Source organism: Thunnus thynnus, chromosome 3, assembly GCF_963924715.1.
Source record: "Thunnus thynnus chromosome 3, fThuThy2.1, whole genome shotgun sequence".
In the NCBI taxonomy this organism is placed as follows: Eukaryota; Metazoa; Chordata; class Actinopteri; order Scombriformes; family Scombridae; genus Thunnus; species Thunnus thynnus.
Genome location: NC_089519.1, coordinates 9,619,253 through 9,636,087, shown reverse-complemented (window position 1 = coordinate 9,636,087; position 16,835 = coordinate 9,619,253). Strand labels below are relative to the sequence as shown.

The 16,835-nt window shown below is 39.9% G+C and overlaps 3 protein-coding genes across 4 annotated transcripts; 1 reads left to right on the top strand and 2 right to left on the bottom strand.

The window, feature by feature from the left end:
• The first annotated feature begins 1,015 nt into the window (after window positions 1-1,015).
• Window positions 1,016-2,964, top strand: LOC137179397 (transcription factor JunB-like). 2 transcript variants are annotated; one of them, XM_067584078.1, is made up of 2 exons: window positions 1,018-1,439; window positions 1,700-2,964. In XM_067584078.1, the coding sequence occupies exon 2, from the start codon at window positions 1,738-1,740 to the stop codon at window positions 2,626-2,628; it is 891 nt and encodes a 296-aa protein (XP_067440179.1). In that variant the 5' UTR covers window positions 1,018-1,439; window positions 1,700-1,737; the 3' UTR covers window positions 2,629-2,964. The 2 variants fall into 2 exon arrangements, with proteins under 2 accessions (XP_067440178.1, XP_067440179.1); XM_067584077.1 differs by having other exon boundaries at window positions 1,016-2,964.
• A 1,218-nt stretch (window positions 2,965-4,182) lies between these two features.
• prdx2 (peroxiredoxin 2) lies at window positions 4,183-8,906 on the bottom strand. Its single transcript, XM_067584076.1, has 6 exons — window positions 8,751-8,906; window positions 7,612-7,741; window positions 7,236-7,389; window positions 5,435-5,557; window positions 4,951-5,081; window positions 4,183-4,580 (listed from the first exon to the last, which is right to left on the bottom strand). The coding sequence occupies exons 2-6, from the start codon at window positions 7,712-7,714 to the stop codon at window positions 4,498-4,500; spliced, it is 594 nt and encodes a 197-aa protein (XP_067440177.1). The 5' UTR covers window positions 7,715-7,741; window positions 8,751-8,906; the 3' UTR covers window positions 4,183-4,497.
• Window positions 8,907-12,250: 3,344 nt separating this feature from the next.
• Window positions 12,251-16,037, bottom strand: LOC137180540 (homeodomain-interacting protein kinase 3-like). Its single transcript, XM_067585932.1, has 9 exons — window positions 15,851-16,037; window positions 14,423-14,598; window positions 14,086-14,277; window positions 13,793-13,974; window positions 13,484-13,607; window positions 13,184-13,303; window positions 13,024-13,110; window positions 12,538-12,904; window positions 12,251-12,452 (listed from the first exon to the last, which is right to left on the bottom strand). Exons 1-9 carry the CDS (start codon window positions 15,876-15,878, stop codon window positions 12,346-12,348), a joined length of 1,383 nt encoding a protein of 460 aa, XP_067442033.1. The 5' UTR covers window positions 15,879-16,037; the 3' UTR covers window positions 12,251-12,345.
• Between the last annotated feature and the right edge of the window lie 798 nt (window positions 16,038-16,835).

Here is a 16,835-nt window from a genome sequence, read left to right as displayed (position 1 = left end):
TTATATTTAATTGAGCTTTTTTTTTCTTTGCGGGGAGGAGGGTGGGGGCTGCTTTTCTAAGTAAAAGATATTCTATTGAAATTCAGCCCGGGAGAAAAGCTGATACTATCAGTTTGTTCAGTGTTTCGACTGACATGGTTGTGAAAACGTAATGACTTTCACTTTTGGTTGGACAGTTCCTTTAATTCCATTTTTAGATCTATTAAGCTTTAACTTTCCTCTGGTCAATTTGCCATTTTTAAAAGATTAAATACCTGATGAGGTCCTATGATAATGAGGAAAACACTAACACACACACGTGACCTGAGGATAGGTAAAAGCAGAAGGTTGGAAAGTCGAACAGAAGACACAAACATGCGTGGGCGCATGGCCCTCTGGGAAGTGATTCAGAGGTTATTATCATACAGAGAAGACAAAGATGTCTTTCTATCAAACAGGTGTTCAGTTTAGGGGATATGTCTTCAGTCTGAAATACCTTCAAGGCTCCGTCATTTGTTTACGCTCCTGTAATTTCTATAGGAACGCATAAAGTCTGAACACTAGAGAAGTTCAATCTGGCTCCACTGTTTTTACGCACTGTAAAAATTGTGAGAATGATCTGATTATCCTCCACTTATTGGCCTATTGTTTTTACTACATGAGTATAACTTACTTTAACTGTACCTGTCTGATATCCTGAGTATGTCTTCCTCAGCCAGACACCTATTATGCTTCATGCATTTTTGAAGACATCACGCCCAATAGTTTACGCACCCTCCTCACCTAACCATCCTGTCCCCGCCTGCAGGGTGAGGGAGGGCAGCAGTGCGCCTCCTCCGCCTCCCACATCCCGGAGAGCTGGATGAGCGCCAGGAGGGGATTGGCTTCCCGCTCATGTCAGGGAGGAACTGGTGCGCCAGGATACCCAAATATGGACTGACCGATATCACTTTGGATCGCATGACTCAGCGCCAGCCTATATATCCTTATGGATGGGACTGTTCTGAAGGACAAAAGTGGATGTTGGAGTGTTTTAACTGTCCCAGTAAGGCTGGAATAGGCTGGATTTTTTTTTTGATGACTTTGAGCTGTGAGTCTCATGTAAACTGACTTGTTCATAAAATACAGAGTGTGGATGCGCACTTTATGTATTTTAAGTGTTTACCTGGGTTGAGTTTCCCCCCACGCCGATAGGCCTCGTCTTGTTTACAGTCCTTGTTCCTGGCAACAACGTCATGAGTCTATGACAGTCTATAAGGTGGGGACTGCTGAGGAGACAACCAATCAGCTACAAGTTGGTGCTCGGATCATATAAATACCGCGGATCGCGTCAGCCGCTTGTCATTTACGAGGAAACTGAAGTGAAGCTCATACTCTGAGCGCAAAAGACTCACCTACACACGAGTGGAATGAAAACATCTGAATTAGTCACTGGACTCCGCCTTTGATTCCAACTAAAGGTACAAATCGACGACTTGGTACAGTACAGTTCCACTATTTTGGAAGTTTTGCTCTGTTTTTGATAGCTTTGATCTTCAGTATAATAGTACAGCGGGACTTTGTGCTTGGAGACTGAATCAGTCTGGACACTGAAGACTCGGTGTCCAAGCAGCATCCTTGCAGCGCACTCTTGTATTTGACTGTCTGATTTGAAATATGTCCACAATAATGGAACAGCCTTTTTATGACGACTCGTTTCTCTCTGCTTATGGCCATCCAGGCGCAGCCCTGCCAGACTACAAGCTGCTAAAGCAGAACATGAACTTGAACTTCTCCGATTCATATCGGAACTCAAACTTCAAGTCACAGCACCTGCGCGCCGACAGTGATTTCTATTCAGCGGGGACGGCGGACGTGGGCTCCCTGAAGCTCGCCTCTCCTGAACTGGAGCGACTGATCATCCAGAATAGCAACGGGGTCATCACTACAACGCCGACACCTACCCAGTATCTCTACAACCGCGGGATCACAGAGGAGCAGGAGGGTTTTGCTGACGGTTTTGTTAAAGCGCTGGACGACTTACACAAGATGAACCAGATGGCCCCCCCAAATGTGTCCATCGGCACGGGTGGCGTTGCCTGCTCGGCGCCCGCCTCGGTGTTCGGCTCCTCCATGCAGCCAGAACCGCTCGAGTACACCACCCTGAGCAGCTGCACCACGAACCCCAGCCTGTCATCTGCAGCCAGCTACCCCTCCACCACCATCAGCTACCTGCCACACCACCAGTATCACCAGCACCCCCAGGCCGTTGCGCACGGCTCTCACCATTTCCAGCACTCCCTGGCCGGGGCCGGCATCCACTCGCAACGCTTCGGGTTGAAAGAGGAGCCTCAGACAGTCCCCGACATGCTGAGCAGCGACAACAGCTCTCCGCCGATGTCCCCCGTCGATATCGAGAACCAGGAACGCATGAAAGCGGAGCGCAAGCGGCTGAGGAACCGGCTGGCAGCCTCTAAGTGTCGGAAGCGAAAGCTGGAACGCATCGCTCGCCTGGAGGACAAGGTGAAAGTGTTGAAAACAGACAACGCCGGACTCTCAAACACAGCTTCTGTACTGCGGGAGCAGGTGGCCCAACTCAAACAGAAAGTGATGACACATGTGAGCAGTGGCTGCCAGCTCATGTTAGCGCCCAAAGTGAAGTCTTACTGAAGAAACAATGCACTTTTTAAAAAAAAACACTGGACAACAACTGCACTGACAATTACACCATGAACAATGTCTTTACACATTGTCTGTATGAGAACTGGATCATTATGGTTTCTTTGGCTCAAAGAAAAGTAGCCTACACATATATCATACAAGACTAAAACACTTTGGGCATTTTTGACTACGTTTTTAAAAGTGTCGTCTTGGCTGTTTACATTTTACTTTATTTGTGATCAATTCTGATGTAAGTTATTTGTGTTTGTCGGGTTGAGCCTGATGAGCCTGTCTTTTTTTTACTTGTACAGTATATATTTAAGTAAATGAAATTATGAAATAAGAGATATGTGGTGTTGTTGTTTGTTATTGAGGTAATGTCTATTTTTAAAATGTCCCCTCATAGGAATTACTGCAGTAGTCTATTTCTCGTTAACTAACCACACTGTTGTCAGTGATCTTTCTGGTCAGCAGTAAAAGTTTACAGCATCAGTAGTTGCTTGACGTTGGAGACGTCCCAGCGTAGGATTGTTTCCTTATTGACGTACATACGTCAGTCCATATAAGGTCAATTTCGCCGAGAAACGTCACATCACGAAAGGTTTCCGGGAACTCCCTCCTACATTGCCCGTCAGAGAGACTGCGCTCTCCCCATCACGCCCCCTTCACACCACAATGTGTGTGTGTAGATGAAGAGGTTTGTCAATGAGTGGTATATTCAGGTTTGGGGAGTTTCCCTATTCTGCTTTCAATTTCCCAAAACAAGCCGTGAGAACACTAGTTCAGGAAAAATGGTTGTAGAAAGTTCCAGACAAACATGCAGAGCAGGCTTTCTTTCTGATGGTTAAAAGTTGGTTGCTACTTACAAGAATTGGTGTCAGCAAATGATGTCAGACCCAAATATTGAAGACTAAAGGTCACAAATTATTTGTAGGCTCCACATGTAACAGGAAATGTCCTAGAAGTTGTATATAATCTTTGACATAAATTATAATTATGTTATCTGGACAGAGAAAAACTTACATGCCGTTTAATGAAATATCAGATATGTTTTTACTTCGGTTAATTTAGCAAAGAAGTGTCACCCAATGTTACCTCCAAACTAAATGGGGAACAAAAACCGTAGACATCACCCTGGTAAGGATATAAAACACACTGGGATACATACAGATGGTTATCTTCCTAACCAGTATAAAGTATCTGTGGTTGGGACAGTCACGCAGGACTGTATTAAGTCACATCCGACAATCCCCTCTTTCCCAATGAGCCTCACTGTTATTTGGCAATACCAGGTTGTTGTTCTGAGTCACAATAACTCCAAAATTAACCAATACTTGTTGATATTGTGACGTACTCGAGTCCTCCGCCAGGCACACGTCCCAGGTCACATACAGCAAACGTGTCTGTTTGCATGATATCTCTAAGTTGTAAAGTCACTAAACTTAGAAGGCACCAAAAACTCATTCAGGAAGATTGATGGCACCACCTAGAGGTCACAAATGGAATCACATTCACTGCATAACATACAGCAGTCCAGAGACAAAAACACTTCCAACACCTCAATCATGATTTTCCCACGGCTTTAATAATGATGGCAACATGAGTTATTAATGACAACAAGGAAAAATATCAATACTTTTCTTGGAAAAAAAAAAGAAGAAACAATACTAAACTTTCAGTGCTTGAGACTATGAGGTTGTCCCACCAGTTGTACACCGGACGTACAAAGATAAGATTTGCAACAAAAGGATTTTTATCTAACAACTGAAAATTTGTTGGGTTTAATAGATTAGATGCCATGAGGTACTGCTTCACAGGGACACCCCTCATCTGAAGGCAAGTGCTACAGATAGGAAGTCAGCGAGAAGACCTTCACATTTACTGTTTGGAGAAGAAGTCTTTGCTCTTCTCGACGTCAGGGATGATGGTGGCGCTCCCAGGTTTCCAGCCAGCAGGACACACTGTGTGCAGAGGGAGAAGGGACAAAGTGTACTGTAAGGTATCTGTGACAGACATTGAACTCTGCATAGAGCAGGAACAAAGTGCAAGTGTGAATACCCAGGAGAGTAAGCTAATAATGCAAGGTCATGCGTCTAAACTACATTTACTCAAAGTTAGTTCACCGCAACAGGAAACTTCAACAAGAAGAAATTTGTTTCCTATAGATAAGTTTACGTGTGATGATCACACAACAGTTAAGAAAAAACCTGCTTAAACTGACTTTTTTTCAAAAAATAAAAACAAAAGTGATACTTGTCAAAGTGCCTGTTTACGTTACGTGTGTTTTAAACAACCTGAACAGAAAAAACAGCGGACTATTCCTTTACTCACCCTCGCCATGTTTGTCAGTGTGCTGGAAGGCCTGGACCAGGCGCAGAGTCTCGTCCACGGAGCGACCAACAGGCAAGTCATTGATGGTGATCTGCCTCAAAATGCCCTTGTCGTCGATCACAAACAGACCCCTGAGAGGCACGAAGTGAGAGGTTTAAGTATTGTGCAATAGTGGACATTCCTGGTTGATAGTCACAGTTTTTCTGTATGATCATCGTGTCCTGATACTACAAATTTTAAATTGTTATTAACCGACTGAAAGCACAATATTGCAAAACTTGAATCTCATTGTTTTTTCCTTGTTAGACACACATTTGGATGCCAGAATATAAATCGGTTACTCCGAGTGACCATTTCATAAAAACTGTTCATTCTACTTCATTTAGTCTCTCCACTCTTTCAGCGCGCACTTGGTTATTAACGTAGTCATCATACAGCAGAGTGAGTATTATATTTTATCAAGCTCCCTCTCAACAGTGGCTACCTGTATGCGATGCCGTCATCCTCCTTCAGCACACCGTAGTCTCTGGAGATTGTCTTGGTGAGGTCTGCTATGAGGGGGATTTTCATGCTACCCAGACCTCCCTGCTTCCTTGGTGTGTTGATCCTGTAGGAAAAAAAAAGACAATATATCAGCAAATCAAAAAATCCCATTTAGTGTTTTAAGTGCACCAACACTGCAGGACCATGTTACTCTTTTCTTATTCTGATACACTTCAAGCATTTAAAAAAAACTCCCCATCACTAATACATATTGCATGTAGTGGTACTTTATATATAAACTTTGTTTTAAAAAGGTGATGTTATACACAGAGCATAATGTATTTTTTAAGGTACTGTGTAGAATCCTTCCAAGATCTAAAACAAGAAAACTATTTGTATAACAGTGGACAAAATAACTAAACTCATGCTGCAAGATGAAAAATATCTTTGGAAATCTAAAATATAAACTAGTTTTTTTAAATAACTGGTTCAATAAATGAGGCTTCCTACAATGGAACACTTAAACAATGGAAAAGCTTATGCTTATGCTTAACAGGATGAATGACGGAAACAAGAGCAAGGCACCAGTCTGGGATCTCGTATCACATTGACTGATAAGTCAGTAGTATGAATGTTGCGTCCTGATAGTAATTAATATTACAATCTGTTGCATGGATTTTCTTCTTAGTTATATTTTATTAACAATCCCTTGCACTTCTGATTTTATTTATTTTGTGTTTTTTTGTTTGTTTTTATATGCCACTGATGCTACATGTAAGCAACAAGGAATGTCTCACAATGTGAAACACTGCACTGTCATGCACCAAACATATAATAAAAATTTGAATTACAAAATAAAATAAAATATATAATAATAATAATAATAATAATAATAATAATAATAATAATAAATGAGGCTTCCTTAAAACTATAATGACACACTGAAACAAGACATTGCGTGTTGATCATACTGAGGTAACATCCACAAAAAGCCAAATCTAATTTTAAACTGTAATACAATACACTCAGAATTGTTTGGGCAGTGTAACTCATGACACCAAATTTCTCACAACTTCTGATTCCTTCTAGAAAGAGCAGTTTGACTGAGAGACCGTTACTTCTGCTCCGCATATCAGGATTGAGAACTTATCGAGAGAATGCAGAGAAGCAGAGTGAGAGGAGATAAACTGATAAACTGGGGTGGGTATTTCTTTAGATCAGCCAAAAAACCCCATTTTTAACGATGTAATTAGAAATTGCCAATCTGACAATATCTGCTGAGTCCCTATCCAATATTTCCTTTTCATCAAAGTTTATTACACCAATCAAAATTAATTGTCAATCTCATCTAAAGTTCTTAAGAGTTACACTTAAGGTCTTATCTAAAAATCTTAAGGAAGTAAAGTCTGCACTACAGCTATTGTCTAATAGCTTTTTTCTTTTTAAGAAAACAAGTCAGTGTTTTGTATATTTGTGGAGATACACATCAGTTTGATCTGCTGTGACATACAGTTCAAATGCATCATCAGTGCTTTAAAGACACTGTTTGTCTGCAAAATAATGGCTGAAACAGAGGCAGTAAAAACTGTTGCTAATGTGGCTCTACTTGCTGACACATGCTGTCAATGTGGATAACATTTATTTGGCTGGTGTGTGTTTTAGCTAAATTCAATTATTGGCCAAAATGCTAATCTTGTGAAGCGTTTGGACACACAAAGTGGTGAGGTCCCCAGTGCATTCAAGCACATGAATTATAATTAAACTCAAGTCATGGTTTCCTTTCAGCTAGCAGGAGTTCTCACCAGGCCAGGTGACTGAAGTGAGAGTCGATGGAGCAGCCAATAACCTCACAGCCAATACTGCGGAACTCCTCTGCCCTGTCGCTGAAAGCCACAATCTCAGTGGGGCACACAAACGTGAAGTCCAGGGGGTAGAAGAAGAAGACCACATATTTCCCTGAAAAGCACAAAATGAAGAACTGATTACAGTCAACCCACGTTAGATATGCCTTTAATAAATAAAAACATTGATACTTTTACACAAAATCAAAAAGGGTGGGTCTATATGTACTGTAAATACAACGTTAGCCTGACAAACAGAAATAGTTAACAAAAGGTGCAAACACTAAATAATACTACCATTTGTGTACACAATCTTTGTGAAATAACATCACGTTACCTTTGTAGTCTGACAGTTTGATGTCCTTGAACTGTCCATCCACTACAGCTGTGGATTTGAAGTCTGGGGCAGGCTTGCCAATCTTAGCATTTCCAGAGGACATGGTGGTGGTGGTGGTGGTGGTAAATGACTGAGAGAGAGCAAATATAGTTACTAGAATATTCCTGACTCTCACGAACCATCATACAGATAAGTCAGTCTGGGTGGAGCCTGAGGCACCACCTGGTAGCAGCAGCAAAATGCTCAACATAAGCACAAGAACAAACATTACATTTAAACTTGAAAAGACCAAGTGCTTGAGGCTTAACTACCCAGGTTTAGCAGCTCTTTCATACTTGGTGCACTGCCTAAATGCTTGCTCAGTTAGAAAAACCATGTAAAGTCACATGCAAGTCATGTTCAGCCAGCAGGGAACAATAGCCTATTAGGAAGCTTACATAACCATGATAAGCAAAAACCACTAAGGGGTCACACTTTGTGGAAACATAAACATGTCTTTATAAGAAGGATGTATAGGTACTTTTATAAATGTTGGAGTTTTATCTCGTGCAACTATAGAAATACATTATGTTACACGTTAAATATAATGTTGATCCAACCAGGCCTTAACAACAGCCATGAGGTGTTTAATTTTTGAAATTGCTGCAAAAAGGGTGATTCAACGAACACTATGTGCAGTAAGAAACGTCTCTATTTGTTTGCCATGATCTTAACTCAAAAACAGGCAATATAGATGAAAATCCTTTGTCATCTTGAATATGCGGCTGCAAGGCACATTGCTTGGTCAAAGTTCAGCCACGCAGTTGAGGGCTTTACAGTCAAAGTAGGCAGTTAAATTAATTGGCAGCAGCTAAGATTAAACAAAGCGAGGGTGCACTGCCCTGTCTTGCCAGTAAGCCGCAGCCACAGGGACAAAGAAAGAGCCAGAAACAGGCCCAAATACTAAAGGAGAGGAGCAAATGACCCGCAGAGCCCGGCTAACTTAGCTTCACGTTAGCTTATCTAACGATAGTAAACCAGTTTCTTCACCCTGTCTTTGTTCCAGGCCAAATGGTGACTACTGCTGGCCGAGCCGCGCACATGTACTGTCAAGTAGTGAAAGTGCAGAGTCACACAAACAAAACATTTTATTTCCTCACCTGTCTTTACGTAAAGCCGAGGAGAAGTTGGCAGAGCGGAGGCGCGCTGCTGGCAGGAGGAGAGAGGACTCAGAGCAGGGACGGCTTAGAGCAACAAGCGCCTAATTTTTTTCTCCCACCCGTATTACGTGAAGACCCGCCCTACTCTGGCTCTGATTGGCTAGTACTCGATTCCTTCGTTTGTTAGATTGGTTAGGTTTAGGTTTGAGGATTGAGATTGGTCAAAGTTAGGGTAAGAATGTCAGGGTCAGAGCCAATCAGAGGCAGAGTAGGGCGGGTCTTCACAGAATGCCGGTGGGAGATAAAATAACGCACAAGAAGCAGGCGGCGTATTATTATTGCAGTACAAATAACTGTACAGGGAGCATTAGAGATAAAATAAAACAAGTGTTTAAAAGGCGGCTGGCGGCACCAGCTGTGCTTTCCGGAAGTGAAAACAACTTCCTTCAAAGTAAAAGTTGAGATTGATTGATTTTATGGGCAGCAGGTGAACACATAAACCATGTCAACATTAACTCTGATATTCATATAATGTCAAACACACACACACACACACACACACACACACACACACACACACACACACACACACACACCAGCTTACAACAATATATTTTTGAACAGAGGTGTTGTTGATTCTCATATATGTGGTGATGACTCTGATGTAATGTTTATATATAAGATGTATGTTTTGATATTTGTGATATTTTTGGTGTTTTATTTTTTGAAGTATGGGCTTTGTATTCCAGCTTTTTTTCCATGTACTTCATTGAATTGTTAATTGCTTGGAGATGTTTATCACCCTGGGCTGGCTGGATGGTTAACCACACCTGTCATCACAGAGTTTGTCAGCCTATTAGTGCGCAGCAGCGGTGGAAAGTAACTAAGTGCATTTACTGAAGTACTGTACCTAAGTACAATTTTTAGGTACTTGTACTTTACTGAAGTGTTTTCATTTAATGCTACTTTATACTTCCACTCCACTACATTTCAGAGGGAAATATTGTACTTTCTACTCCACTACATTTATTTGACAGCTTTAGTTACTTTTCAGATGAAGATTTGACACAATGGATAATATAACAAGCTTTTAAACACATTGTTAAAGATGAAACCAGTGGTTTCCAACCTTTTTGGCTTTTGACATCTTACAAAAAACAGTGTGTAGTCAGGGTCACATTTCAGATGTCTATGAGTTGTTAACAGCTCCACCAAATAGTGATTTCATCCCTCTAAACTTCTCACATGGTTTCATTTTAATAAATGTTCATATGATCCAATATTTCATCAAAAATCAAAGACAAAAACTGAAAACAGATTTGTGTATCAGAACTTGTTTTGAACTGTTTTTTCCTCTTTTGTCTCCCATTAATCATCTCATGAACCCTCAGATTTATCTGGTGACCCTTTGGAGGGGCCCAACCCCTAGGTTGGGAACCACTGGACTAAACTAGCTAACTGTATATAAAGTAGTTGAAACTAGCTCCACCTCCAGCAGCTACAACAGTAACATGCTGCTCTAACACTGATGCCTCAGTATTAATAATCTAATGATGTCATATATAATAATATATCAGTCAGAGGGACCAAACCACTACTTTTATTTTAGTACTTAAACTATATTTTGCTGCTAATACTTGTGCATTTTTACTTATGTAGGATTTTTCATGCAGGACTTTTACTTGTAATGGAGTATTTTTACATAGGTGTACTTTTACTTAAATAAAGGATCTGAGTACTTCTTCCACCGCTGGTACACATTATGTGTAAATATGGGTGTGCTTTTCCATTTTTACAAACATTCTGACATGACCAAGATCCGAATTGGATCCAAACGTCTTGATTAAATTTTGTGGCTTGGAGTAAGTGTGCAGGCGTTACCTTCTTTTATTGATGCTGCTTTATAATAGACTTGCACCTATGTGATATGCATATAGCTACTCTTAAACACACAAACACACACATTATTTTTGGTGTAATATGTTATGTCTGCCTATATGTTGCTGATTGAGACACAGAATTCCAGACTAATCACATTTACTCAAATATATAGTTCTGTAATTCCCTTTACATTGCACAATACATAATTCCTACAGGATTTCACAAATGAATGAATGATACACTGTGTTAAGGATTAAACCACCAAACAGGATATGAAGTAGTTAAAATTAGCTCCATGTGGACCTGCTACAATGTTAAAAGTGCTCCCTCAGTAATAGTAATCTGATAATATGATGGTAATATACCACTCACTGTCAGGGGCCATTCTGCTGTCCAATGAATACTTTTGATACTTTAAGTACATTTTGTTGCTAGTACTCCTGTACTTTTACTTAAGTTTTACTGGTAACATAGTATGTCTATTGTGTGTTATTGCTACTTTGACTTACTGTAAGTTAAAATCTGAATACCACCACTGACTTCCACACACAGGTATGCACCTTTTATCAGAACCAATTGGTCAGTTTTTTAAAACGTGAGTACTAATTGTCAGGTTAGTCCAAGAAATGCTCGTGCACATTTTAGGGTCAACACACCGATCAGTATTGCCACACCAGTGTCTGAGTGAATCCACCTATGTGCTATGGCTTTAAGCAGGCATGACAGTGTAATGTTTGATAGACAAAATATTTTAGTGAGTTATCCATACAATGTTATTGGTGACACCAGTGCTTTTCCTGCTATGTCAAGTCAAAATATCTGCTTGACAACATTCCCTGTTAGCAGTGCTGTCCAGAGTGCTGATCATAGGGCTTTTCCCACCTGAATCACACCAACAGTTTGCCTTTGCCAAAAGTGTCTAATTTACTACATTTGGTTATATACAATAAGTGTGATGTTGTTTGTTCTGTAATTATGTGATAGAGATTGAAATCATTCTACTATTTCTGTCTTGAATTTCTGGGTGGTGGGGGACACACATTTACTATACTTATGTTGGGATCATATATTTGGCCAAATAATTAGACAAGTGATTTGTTTAATGCACTTTTGCTGACCAAAGCTGTACTTCAATTTTGGTAAAACCACTCCCAATCAATACTTCATGTATCATATAAGGCAGTACGGTGACAGAGGTAGGATTACATTTTTTTGTACACGACACAAAACAAATAATATCTAATTTTCCCTCTCTCAGCTAAGTGAGAATGAAATACCATCCACAGGGTTACATCTCAATGTTCATTTCTGGGAAAAACTCAGACTCTTTCTTTTTGCATGTCAGAAAATATTGACCATATTTGACAAACAATCTCATCCCAAAGTTCATTTACAGAAGTAGCTGCCCTGGAACCTTCAACCACATCTCATGGTCCTTATCAGCAGAGTTTGCTCAGTTGCCATGGAAACATTGATTTTCAAACTTTGCATGATTCTGAGCACCTCCAGGACTTTGCATGATGTCTATGCAGTATAAAAACCTGTATGTTCTGTGTATTTGTGCATTTTACTTCACAGTTATTTCTGTTACACTTTGCCTTATCTTCACACATCATGAACACATTTTTAACAGGTTTAATGACAAAATGATAAAATGAAAAATGAAAAAAATGATAAATCATGACTGATCATGTAGATCAGATGGTTTGCTTATTCATGGCATTTTGTCCTCACGGTGGAACCAGGAGACGACGGTTCGTCTCATACTCTTAAAGAACTCCTTGACACCACCGCCTCTCTTGTTGGTTTTCACTGTGACCTCTGAAAGCCACAAAGATGTATGTTGTCAGTTTGATCAAAGCAATAAACTCAAGGAGATCGTGAGGGCTTTAGACATGTGACTAACCAGGCTGGATCCCTGCTGCTTCATCCTCCAGCTTTGCCGAGACATTTTCTGGATGAATAAAAACTGTTTCCATATGAGGAGTCATGGTCATGGATGCAACATCGCAAAGTGCAAAAGAGTGGACACTCGTCTCCTGTGAGGAAAGCTCTTGACTGACGTATGCCTCAGCCTCCTCCATGTCAACCATCAGGTTTTTATCGTTTATACTTTGGCTGCTGTGAGCGTGCTGCTCCACAGAAAAGAATGGATGCTCCAGCACTTGAAGGGGTATTATTCGCCTATTTTTGTCCACCAGTAGCATCTTTTTTAGGAGGTCAACAAAGTTTCGCAGCTCATTCTGCTCAGCTTTGTTACCAAAACACATCCCCTGGAACAACAAGAAATTACAGTCAAAACAGGTCTAATAACTTTATTGGATACCAATCAAGATATCAATTTAAACCGAAGATATTATTGTTAAATGTCAGTTAACAGCTGACAACTTACCTCCTCCAACGTATCCAGAGAGCAGAAGTGAAAGAGTCTGGTGTCTTTGTAATAGTGCCCTTCCTGCCTGGCAAATAACTCAGGAGTCTACAAAGAGACAGACACATAACATTACATCAGATAGATAGATAGATAGATAGATAGATAGATCGATAGATACCTTAAGTTTCCAGGTCTGCTTGTTATAGTTGCCCTCAATGCAAAAGAAGCGGGTGCTGTTTTGCCCACTGTTCAGCAAATAGTCTGGTGGCTGACCCAGGGTTTCCACAATGAATTTCATCTGGAGACACCACACACACACACACACACACACACACACACACACACACACACACACACACACACACACAGAGATATTGTCATTTGATCTAGGCGCTGACGTCTCATTTGTAAATATACTTCATTGAGGACCTAATCCAGAATTTAGGGACTTTTTCCAGTCTGTAAAGAGGATGCTTACCATGTCATATTCGTGAGACCCGGGAAAAAGTGGGAAGCCCAGAGCAATTTCTGCGGCAACCAGACCGAGAGACCACATGTCTATTGGCTCCATGAAGACCAGACCCAGCATGACCTCCGGAGCCCTAAGCAAAGAGGAAAAGGAAAATCTTCAGTCACGCTGTCAGTTCTAAACCCTTATTTTTCCTGGGTAGCATCAGCTCTGGCTCTTTCCCTGTGATTCTTAGTCTCACATTCACACACTTCCACACAGCCGGGAGCTCCCCAGTACAGCATCTCTGCCACATGACTCTCCAGTTGCTGCACTTACCTGTACCACAGTGACTGTACACATGACCCCGGGACAGCATCGGACACGTGGCGAGCCAGGCCGAAGTCAATGATCTTGACTTGCAGCACCTCCTGCCTACGGTCCACAACCATTATATTGTCAGGCTTTAAATCAGCGTGCATGATTTCCAGGGCCTCGAGGTGGAGCAGGGCTGTGGTCAGCTGACAACACACAATTATTAATTCTTGTTAGGTCAAGACAAAGAACATAGATATTGATTTCCCATTGCGATGTATACTTCCGAGAATAGTAAAGAAGGAAATCCAACATACCTGATGTATAACTGGGCGGACCTCACTTATGCACAGAGGCTGGAAGCTTCTCTGCTTCATATAGTCATACAGACTCAGGTCAAGAAGCTCAAACTTCAGACAAATGAATCTTTCATGGAAGAACAAGCCATTCCATCTTACGAGACTGCATTTATCCTCATCCAGAGTCTGCAGTTGTTGGAGAATTTTTATCTGTGGAAGATTTTTATTGCTCACTGTCACCTTAAAGACAAACTGAATGGCAATCGTTTACTGTGGGGAGATTTTAAGTATGTGATAGATGTAACTGCATGTAAGTTACGTGTGTTGTCCAGCTTCAGTTTTGTTTGTGCTCTACCTCTTCCAATGCTCGCTGAGTGAAATAGGGCTTGTCTTTGATTATTTTCACGGCCATCTTTGTGTCATTAACAATATCCACACACTTGGCAACCTTTCCAAAGCTCCCCTCCCCAAGAAAGGCCTGCACCTTGTAGCGCGAAGCCAGCAGGGTTCCTTTACATATTGGGAAAATATCTGTGGAAGAAGAGGAGATAGAGATGAGAGGAGATAAGCACGACATGAAATTACATGTTGTCACATAGAGCATGACACAATCAACAGTACACCTAACAGCATATACGGCCAAAACACACAAGGAGTGTTTCTCAGGCCTTGTCATGCTGTCACTCATCTCTAATGCAAGTTTTCCTGCTTGTTTCCTGCTTTGTGGTGTACCTGAACACACACCTGCACATGTTTAAAACTTTGAGAAATTCCTTCACCACATAAATTATATCAAACACTTTGAGATCATATCTTTTGGGATAAAAGTTAGGATTCTTCTGTAGAAGCAGAGAAATAAACAAGCAAAATAATTCCTAACTCACCAGATAAGTGACTTCCAATAAGGCCAGTGACATAAAATCTCTTTCAAATCAAAATGTCAATATTAAATCTTTCTCCAGGTTGCTTTAATTGCTGCAAACCTGAGAAACTGATGACCGAAGAAACTATATTCCACATATATTGTATATTTTTATCTCACTATCTATGTCATCATGTGTTGGTATTGCAAACATTTTTTGATAATAACCCAAACTTTTAACTCCAAAACACGCACAGTGAAGTGCAAACCAGTGGAAGCATAATAAATGCAAGTCCACTGACATGAATGAAAATCCACTATGTTTATTTCAACCTAAACATTTTCAGGTTTAGTTTTCTTTAAACCTAGAACTCTGTAATTAGCCATGTGACTTCCTGCTATTAAATTAAACAATTACCTTTTTTTTCAAATATAAAAACATGATTTTATGAAATTGCTTCAGTTTTTTTTCTTCAAATTGTTAAAGCACCATGTACTCAAATTTTACTAGTGCATTTACTGACTACTTTTTCAACAAACTTTTTCTTGACAAATGAATCTCATACAACAAGGAAAAACATATCAAGAGATATTTCCCAAAACAAATTAATGTTGATCTCATTAACATAGATTGCTCAAAGGCTTTACTCTATCACTATCTAAAACTAAAAAAGTGACCTTTCAACATTGATACATATACTTTATACTCATATTAATAGAATAATACACAACTTCTGAAACATTGTAATTGCGTACCTTAGAATAACTTTATTTCAAGACAAATGTAAGGATTATCTCTTGTTAAAGGCTTTATCAATATTGTTTAACCACATAAATTTGAGCTATATTCACATACAGAATTGAAGAATTTTTCTCAGTTTTTCAGAGTTTAAGACATATGACATTTTTTTACTAGCTTACCTGACATGTCACTCAATTCCATGGACATTTTTGAAGTGAATTCAATGCAAATTTAGTAATGAACGAAAAGAACAAAAGAAAAGTCTCTCTGAGTAGATTTCTGTGAACTTTCAGTAGATGTGAGTTGAAGGACTCATTTGTTCTGGCAGCACTGTCTCTGTCTGTCTGTGGTTCTGTGTCATCAGCGGGTTCCAGATCTCTGCAGCATCACAGTCTGTACAGTGTGGAACAGAACTCCTCTTTCACTGAGTTACATGTGTAATTTAATGTATATAACAATTACTGTCATGTATATAGGGATCATTTAGCAGGGATGTAAAGGGAAAATATATTCATCTATCTACAAATCAATATCAAGTCTGACAGTAAAACTCCATGGATGTGGATGGAGTTTCTTGCAGTTTTCTGACAGGGCCTCAATGGCTAGAAATGACTTCAGTTTAGTTCATTCTTTAATGTCTCACTTTGGAAATCAGTTTCACAGCAAATAGACACATGAAACCAGAATCATTCATCAATAATAAGAATAAAAGAAGAAATATCACAAAAAGTAACACACAATAGAAATAAAAACAGTGAGAAAAAATAGGTTTAAATAAAGAGAATAATTAAACAAATCAAAACTGTTAAAAAGCTTTTTTTAAATTTTTATTTTATTGCTAAAATGGCTGCAATAGATTTTCACTTTTTTTGTTCAGTTTGCCACAGCAGGGATGTTTGATACTCTCTCTGCACCACTGCCTTTAAAATTTCCAGATGATAGTTGTTTTGGAGTTTATGTTGTAACTTGATATCAGAGTTTTTGCTCTGCAGTGCTCATTTAAGAGGAGATCTTCATCTGTCATTTTCAACCCATTTAATGTTACTATCAATGGCAAATAGTGCCTGTGGAAAAATTACACAAGTAAAACTGGCACTCCAAAAAAAAAGAGTGTTGACAGTAAAAGCTGATGCATGATGATGAAAAGTGCTATTGTTAATGGAT